This window comes from Sturnus vulgaris, chromosome 3, assembly GCF_052056855.1.
Source record: "Sturnus vulgaris isolate bStuVul1 chromosome 3, bStuVul1.hap1, whole genome shotgun sequence".
In the NCBI taxonomy this organism is placed as follows: Eukaryota; Metazoa; Chordata; class Aves; order Passeriformes; family Sturnidae; genus Sturnus; species Sturnus vulgaris.
The window spans coordinates 19,052,103-19,061,500 of NC_142245.1; the positions used below are offsets into that span (position 1 = coordinate 19,052,103).

Below are 9,398 nucleotides of genomic sequence, written 5' to 3' on the forward strand. Positions count from 1 at the left end.
AACAGTATAGTCTAAAAAAGTAAATAACAGTGGGTGACACAAAGCAGGCTCACCCTGAGCCAAGAGTGCTTGTTTGAATTTATTGGTTTGATACTGCAGAAGTGCAAGCACTGCACACACTGGCCAGTCTGGAGCATTTTCCTTAGCAGCAGCTCCAGCAGTTCCTTCTCAGCTCCCTGACCTCTTCTGCCCTTACCTTTTGTCTCTCAGTCCACAGACCTAAGTTTTCTAAATTTAATCACCAGAGAGATTCCAGCAGAGTTGACATCAGGATTAACAGGCATGCAGGTAGCTTTTGACTTGTGTTTTCTCACTAAAAACTTCCCATACATTTCTGAGGGAAGCAATCCAATTTGGAACCAGAGATACCACCACTGTTATTCCATGTCTTCCACAATCCTGAGTCAACTTCCTGAATGATCTCTGCACATCCTTTCTCTTCCACTCCTATCTACATGCATACATTTCTATAAGAAGAGGTTTTGAAAAATACCAGGAAAGATTATAAGAGTTTTCTGGCTTCTTTAAAATGCTAGTATTTAGCTCTCCTAGAGAACAATGCAACTGTTCACTATTTATTTATCCTCCTTTCATCCCACTAAGAATGATACTGGGCTGCAGAATTTTACTTTTCCCTAGGGACTCCTAACTCAGTGCTTCCAGTCATTATGGATAATCTTCACACCTCTTTCACAGCCTTACTTGGTTGGTTTTCCCCATTTCTACTCCACTCTGGTGAAGGCTGCTGATGACTACAGAAGCAGGTGGCAGCAAAGGAGGGGCAGTAACCATGTATCTTCCAGGGTGTCTAAGCCCCAGGTTTCTTGAGATACAGAGGAACATTCCAACAAAATGGGATACATCAGCATGAGCTCTCCAAAGGCACAAGGCAAGGGAAAAAAAAATCATCCAACAGAACAGAATAGAATTAAATGTGCCATGCTCCTACAGAGGTAAATTTAGAAATGTTTAGAAAGCAAATCAAACCCCCAGACAACTACATTCTGATATGGAGAGATGGCTAGAATTTCCCAGGAGTGTTTGTGTGGTCAAGATAGTATGGCCACTGAAAAAAAGAGGTATGAACATATTTACATGAGCTACTTCTTGAATATGTGCACAAAATAACACAAACTTTACTCAAGATCTTCCAACCTCAGAAAAACATCTAAAATTTATCAGTATCATTACAACCAAATGTTGACTGTCCTCTTTTACCTACGTTTACAGTAGAATTTTTTACCACAATAATGCTGCAAAACACCAACCACTAAAAATATTTTCTTTTATGCTACAGAACTCTTTCACCAACCTAAAAAAATTAACAGTTGTCCAGACTCCCAAGATATGGGGGAGAGATGATGTTTCCATGTAATTTAGTTAAACTTCAAAGCTGAACCCTCTACAAAATTCCACATCCAGCCAGCTTTAAGAGGACAGGACAAGTGTGGCATTATTTCAATCTGTCTTTACTCACTCCAATCTGCAATGATATACTAGAGCCACATTCCTTTAATATTAGGTCACTGACAAATGTTAAGCCTTGGGCTTCAAAACCTGACAAAACCTGTTGTGCTGAAACAATTGGTTACCTGCCCAGAGCTATAAGCATCAGTGAAACAGTCTGCAAAGAGTGTTCACCCTCCTCTATCTAATCATATCTTTGCCCCTTCTTAAAATTATAACAGTATTTGAATGCATTTTTTAAAAATAGAAAGAAGCTAAATTAAGTGTAGTTTGACTACATACTGAATTTAACTAATGTATCGTACGAGAGCCTGTATTTTAAATAATCCTGTTAAAGCATGCACATTTTATAAAGTTGGATGATTTCCAATGAACCTTGTAATAAAAATACCTGGAGAAGAAGCTGCTGTGCAGATTATAAGCTCAAACTGCAATAAAATTAAGAGTGTGGAACAATGATCACATTAAAATATTACACACCTAAGTGTTATTCCTCTGTTTACAGGAAGTTACCAGAGCACATAAAAAATGAATATACATTTATCACCTCTCCTTATTAGCCCTGCCAAGTAGCTACAAATGAGGCACTTTGCTTCTTCTTCAGTGCACATCCATCCACCTGCAGTGCTGCATCCAGCTGCTCCCAGTTTTTACCATCTCCCAACATGTCTACATTGACAGTGGCCTCTCTGGGTGATAACTTCACAATGCAATGAGAGACTGTGGGATTTAGCCACACCTTGTTGAGTACGGAGAGAGAAAAAAAGTCTTTGATTCCATGCTCAGTGACAGTCAGATCAGTATACACTGTACACACTGTCCATTAATGCAGCCATGGGCAGTTAAGGAATGAAAAGGCATGGAAGCAGTCCAGTAATCATTTGATAGGGATATGCAGGGTATGCTAACAGAGCTCATTAAATAAGTATAAGTGCTTTAAAGGTTGGATTGCATCTTTGTTTGACTGCTCACAGTAAGACAAACCATTTATCATAAATCATTATTCATTATTTCTGTACATTTTTGTAGAAGTGTATGGCATGGCAAGGAAGTTCAAGATGAAAAACCAGCATCTTGGCTCAAGAGTCCAATCAGAGCACTTCAAACAGTTTTTGTATCTGTGAAGTATGACAGAAAACATTATTTTATCATTTCCAGAAGAAATTTTTATTGTTTTTATTTCTAGACTAAAACCAGAAACCCAGATTATGGATGGCATTTGTTCCCTTCCTCATGACTATGGAATACAGATGAAGTTTAACAGCCCTGCTGCACAGGGGGAAAAACATTGAAATCAGGACAACCATTCCAACTTTTCACATTTTGAAAAGTATGACTGATCTTACAATAGTACTTCCTGCATACCTTTGCATACAAAATTATCCATCTTTGCTTGACATTTAAACAAGTATGGGGTGGAAAAATTATCTCTGATTGTAAGCAGTTCTGACAACTGTGATTTTTTCCATTTGTAAGTGGAATAACTGGCAGGAGAAAGCTGATTTGTGCTCTCTATTATCATCGCTATTTTCATCTGCTTTTACCTTAGGAGAAAAAAAGCTTTATTCACTTTGAGTTTTTCCACATTACATGTTTTTCCTAGTCTGATATTTTTAGCAGTTTAAAATTAGTTCATATATTTCATCAAGACAAAATCATGGTAACTGACTGAGAAACAAATCTTACTCCAAGTTCTTGAACAAGACTGCAGATGTTGGAGAACAGGAAGAAGGGTAGTTTTTAATGCTCCCATGAAAATCCACCACTTCTAGCCCAACTGCAACCCAGAAAAAATAATAACCTTGCTTAAAAGCTTCAAGGTGTCTTCCTTCAATGGGGAATTTGTTTTTTAGAAATTGCCTTAGATTGACTGATTTTGCCCAGGACCAGGAGGCTGTAGAAGAATTTTCTTGTGTTTGTCATTCCCTGAAGCTCTAGAACTCCAAAGCTAATAAATACAGAGGCAAGTTCTTATGAAATGGAGAACAGAAAGGACTAAAACCTGGAACAATCCCAAATTTCTCAATCTGAGCACAATTTTAAAGCTTTGCAGATAACCTGCACTGGAAAGACATGAGGGCAACCCACTGAACCAGCTGACGCAACAAAGAAAAAACACCCTGTACATTTGAAAATATAATTGTTTAAAGTACTTTTGAATGCATCTTTTAAAGGAAATGCGTGTTTTGATGGGACTATGCACACACACCAGATCTTTCAGTGTATTCTTAGCTATCTCTGTACTGGTTTGTTTTATACAATAGAGGTTTACCCTGTGTCTTCTAAAAGAGCTAATGAGCTTCTAAACAATCCCCAAGAAGAAAAAAAAAAAACCAGCCTTTTTTTTTTTTTTTCCTCCCAAGAAAGAACTAATTCACTTCAGGAACATTCATGGAGCCCAACAAAACAAATCTCCTGACTTGGTTTCTTCTGGATATAATAACTTGGTAATGCATCGAAAATTGATCTGTAAAATCACCAGGAAAGAAATTTGATTCATCTTCCTTTCAGATCTTCTACTTTTGTAGGAAAACAAAATAGTTCTGGGAAAGATTACCCATTCTGAGAACTAAGAAATAATGCAACCAGCTTACCTTATCCTGGCTATGTGCTGCTGCACAGGCTGATGCTGGAAATGGTCAGGCCACTGATGGTGAAGGCAGAAGGATGGGGAGGGCTGAAGACAGCAGGCAGGCTGATAGATAGGGGTGTGTTTTTGGCAAATAGAGGCTGAGTACTCAGTGTGTGGCTGCATGCAGCACGAGGTCATAGGAGATGGTGCTGAGCTGCCAACCACTGAATGACATTCTTGCTTGCTATTATGGCTACTTAAAGAATGGTGGTATGGACAAAGGTGGCAGCATTGAGACAACATCTGCTGAGTTCTTTGGTTGTCTAAAGGCAGAAAGGATGGTTTGATTGTACCATTTAGTTGCAGGCAGCCATTTGGACTTGGTTTTGTTCTTGGTGTTTCCTTGGATGGGAGTTGTTGGACCGTGATGTCTCCATCACTCGCTGCAACAACCCCTGGGCCGGCAGCATTTGACAAGATGCTGCCATTGCTCAGGACCACAGAGTCACTGGTGTTGCTCATAGCCATGCTCCGAGTTCTCAGTGGACACGTGATGTTCCTGAAGAAACAAATAAAGCAGTTTAAGAGTTGCAGTGTTTTCAGATGCTCAAAATAAATTCAGATTAATGTGAGTAAAACTCTGCTCTGAGCTTCACCTTTCACAACACAGGGAAATAGAAAGGAGTCACACGCACTGCCAGGAATGTTTTAATGTACTTAAATTTGTTCAATAAAATGTTAAGAGTGAAGTTATGTCAATTTTCAGTGATTAAACCAAATTATAAGTCAAATGAATAGAGATTTGACAGTGTCTGTGTCACAGCTAACAAATAATGGTTGAAATGAAGAGCAAGATCATTGTGCACAAAACTAAGCCATAGCCACTATTTATAAAAATAGATTTTGGTATAAACGGTGTCACCATCCACACCTTGCACTGCAATTTATCTGTGTGCTTTAAAAACCTGCAGGAGACAAGCCCACACAATAGAAATTACTTAATAACCAATAATGTGCTGGTCTCAGTAAACTCCTTTCTAGTTTCTATTAAAAATGAGGCATATCCATGTTTATAAAGAAATTTTGAAATGCCTTATTTGAATAAATCAAACCATTTCAGCAGACATATCTGAATATTTTCTGAATAGTAGACTAGGTCTTTAGCAGAAGCTCAAAATGAACTATTATGAATACTAAAAAGATAGAATATGATGACATGTTTTTCTTAATTTGGCAAAAAAATAATCCCAAGATTGAATTACTGCTGATTGAGAAGTACTTGCTTCTCAGTGACATGTGTTCTAAAGGCAGTATATAATTTATCATGTTGTAAATAAAGGATATTAAAAGATTTTCTCCTAAGGTTTTTCAAGCAATATGTAGGTAAATGAGCACTATTAACACTGTAGAAGTGACCACAGCTCCAGATCAAAACTTGTGTGAGGTGCTCACAGCAGCCAATTTTTCCCATCTTAACTATAACTTTGTTTTAATAAGATAAAAAGGTAAGTTGGAGATCATTATTTTGATAAATAACATGAAGGGTCAAATATCACACTCAGGTAAGAGTTTGTTACCCAATTTACATGGGCCTGGGGGATGGAGGAAGAGAAAGGAAGAAAAACACTAATTATGTACTACTTAGAAAAATAAATCAACACTTGCTGAAAAAACAGAATCAGTTAACTACAACTGCTTTGACTTTTTAATACCAAATTTATTTAACAGTATTGCAAGCCCAAATTGCAAGGCTTGCATTAAAGACACAGAACTTTGCAGAGAGACACAATACTCATAGATTAAGGCAGATAAGCAGGGAAGTTTCTAACTCATTTTCTTCCCTGATGCCTTTGCTGAGTGCTCAGAGAGCTAAGCCTGCCCAGCCAGCTGAGCTATTTAATTGCCTGAATGCTAATTCTGAGCAGAAAGTGCTTTGCCGACTGGAATGCTTCCCCTGGCAGCCCCCCGCGTAGCATCTTCCTGAGACAGAGCTAAATCCTCCACTTCTGAAACGAAAATTAATCCTCAGCTATTTGTTCTAGATCATGTGCAGAGCCAGATGCCCTGGGAAATCACTTTCATTTAGATAACCAACTGCTCTGAACAGGAGAATATGCTGCTTGACAAGCAAATTTTTCCAGCCTCCAATTCCACACATTCCTGCCGGGCACCCCCTGCCCTGGCCCAGGCAAGTCAAGCCCAAGGAGGACTTTCTGCTGAGCACAGAGAGCAAATTCAAGGGGCTGGCTAAACTTCAGTTTGGTCTGAAGAGACATATTAGTTATGTGAAATTCCACTGCGTTTCAGCAGTCTGGTTTTCTCTCGCACTGCAGGCAATGTCAAACGTCAGTGGACACGGTGAGAGCTGGACATAGAAGCAGAGAAAGCTCCTCTCCAGGTGTCTGGCAGCATTTTAGGAATTTCTGGCTGCTTATTTCTACACTGACTCACATAAGAGATGCACGGTGATGCTGTTCCATTTGCTTCTAAGTTAGTTGGACCCATCCCTATTATCACTTGAAACTGCTGCACACTGATTGCAGTTACTGTTTACTGTAATAACAGAACAGAAAGAACTGCAAACAGAGAGACTGCAAATAACTGATATTTCAGGAAGACAGACACATATCCTTTTGCTTTAAACCTTTTTGCTTGCAACATTAATTTCTAGTAGCTGTTTTCAATCACTTCATGAAGGAAACCACACATCTCTGTGCCAGGCACACACGTGCCAAACACAGATGCCCAAACTCGTGCCCACAGCAGCTGGGCACCCCCAGCACAGACACACGGGCTTGGCCCTTCAGTGCATCTGTGCCCCTTGAGAACACTGACATGGGAATTGTAACCTTTGTCCAGACACCTCAGCAGCCTCCATTTAAGATAAATGCTTTCTTTCCCACACATGTAGTATCTACCTGTGTACCTTTTGTTCAGAAACGTTTTAGAACTGCTAAATTTGAAGAAAAGATCATCAGTACCACAACATACAATTCTGCCTTTGTTCTCCTGTTGAACAAACAATTCATGAACCATTTCAAACATTAAAATTTTAGCAGATAAAGCCAATTCTTTCTTTTTTCCTAAGCCTTGAGGAACTCTTGAGTTCTGTCCATTTTTATGGAGTCTTCTGGAGAGGCAATGGAAGCACCTGCTTACCTTGAAGTTCTTTCAACGATATATTAAAGCAAGGCTACTTTGCATGCTAAGGTAGCCATCTGATTAAATATTTTATTCAGTCACAGCTAAGAAGAACTGGGACTCAAACCAATTCTCTAGAATGTGAGCTGGGCTGTACATTTTCATTTGGTTTGGTAACTTTTCTATTTTGACTCACTGAATTTAACCAGGCCAATGTGATCTGAGTTTTGTTTCACTCATGTTTAAAGGGATTAAAAATTCAGTACTATGGTACTTCATTTGTGTCCCTCTCTGTAGAAGTGACTGGAAATCCACTGACAGCAAGACTTCACGTGCAGCTGTCACACTGAAACTCCTGACTGCATTTTGTCTCCTCTGCCATAATTGCAGTGACTGGGAACTTACAGAGATGTAACAATGGCCCGATAAAATAGCTGAGAGTCTTTTCTTTAGAGGGTGAATAAATAAGCCAAATAAGATGTGACAAGTAAAAAGCATAATAAAATTTTTAATATGACATGGGCATGGGAAATCTAAGAACATGCTGATCATGAAAAAAAAATCCTGAACATAAGAATCTTTGAAAATTCAGTCTTTGAGAATTCTGAATTCTTTCAGTGTTGAAGCTTATTTTTGCTGTGCTCCTCAGACTGCTTTAGGACCTGGCATTTCCAGTACAGTGGGATTTTCAGACTTAAGAAAATTTACACCTGAAAGCTTTGATGCAGTGGACAGTTATTCTGAACAATGAGGTTGTAGAAAATACAAGTACAATGCAGGCAGCCCTACTTAATAGAAGATTAAATACCATTAGAAAAAGTGCTAATCTACATATTTAATACATCCTATGTCTCTAGCTGGACACAAAGTATTTTAAACGTGATCATCTCTTTAGAAATTATGTCAGCTGGACTGCTAAGGAAAGAAAACCAGAATTGTCTTTAATCACTGCATTCTTGATAGCAGTAACTCCTCAGAAAGGACTTTAGCCATGCAGTTCAAAACAACTCTTGGAAGAGTATCATATCTGGAATGTACCATGGTCTGCAGCGGTGCTATTCCTTCGTGACACTTTTATGGAGTAATCCATCTACTATTTGTGGAGCTAACAGTGAACACAGCTCACCCAGCAGACAGCTGCCATCTGCATTGCAAGCCCTTCAGGAAATAAAGTAATATTGTACCACACAAACATTGTGGGATTTGGTGCTCCCCAACTAGCATGTTCTTTTAAAACTTGGATTAAGTTCACCTGTTCCTTTGGCTGCAACTGAAAGAATTTTTCCTTGATTTAAGTTTGTTAAAAAGAAAAAAAACCAACAAAAAACCCCCAACCAGACTTAAAAAAACATTGGTTCAACAAATCCCATCTGGACTCATAATGCTTGCAATTGGGAATGACAGAAGTGCAAATCCAAGAGGGAATGACGTAGTGGAAATTTAGTATAACCTAATATATTAGTACAGATAATTTATAGATTTTTAGAAGACAACAGAGAAAAACCAAGGGTTTAGCGTTGTTTTAACCACATAAGAAAAAAAAACCCAACAAAATCTGTAACTTCACAAAACCAAAACTAAACTGTTGTAAGACTTCAGAGTTTTCATTTAAGGTAGCACAAAATTCAAATTTCATTTCAGAGTTATCTAAAGCTTTTCAGCTGTAGTCAGCATTGCACCACTCAGCCAGCTGAATTAGCCCAGGCTTTATGGACTTTGCAGACCTGTCAGCTACAAAGCATCATAGTTCTGAGATGAACACGATGTCCAAAGTAACAAAAACGTCTTTCCATGTTAAAATTCATCTAAACCAGCTGGATTCTAGAAGCAGTGCATTTCTGAAATAAACAACATTTAACAATCCCAGCGCTACCTGGTAAGGCTCCTTCCAGATGAAATACAATAATGGCTTTACAGTCCTTTAAGATTCTGAAGTTTTCCAAAGAGGCCAATAGTCTGACAGTCGGTAACCTCAGTTAAATCCTCTCCAAGTTTTGTCTGCTGTGCCAGCCAGTGCACAGCCACTCTAAAGGAGGGTTTGCTCCTCCTTCACATTACCAGAATTCTTTGTATCTTTGCTTTTTCTCAGTGGTAAGAAAAGTAACAGGTGGTGCCTGGTGCTTGATACCGGGTTTCATGGGAGATGTCTACTTATCTATCATTGCAATGGTCTTTAGCAAGTCAAACTGCTTTTCAGTGTTTTATGGTTGTTGATCAC

The 9,398-nt window shown here is 38.7% G+C and overlaps 1 protein-coding gene across 1 annotated transcript in view; it reads right to left on the reverse strand.

Annotated features, from left to right (window-relative positions):
• Window positions 1–4,608, reverse strand: part of DISP1 (dispatched RND transporter family member 1) — a 30,852-nt gene extending 26,244 nt beyond the window's left edge. The window contains exon 1 of the mRNA XM_088161142.1: window positions 4,062–4,608. Coding sequence (XP_088017268.1) covers window positions 4,062–4,567 — 506 coding nt within the window. The 5' untranslated portion in view covers window positions 4,568–4,608. The remainder of the gene's footprint in view (window positions 1–4,061) is intronic.
• Between the last annotated feature and the right edge of the window lie 4,790 nt (window positions 4,609–9,398).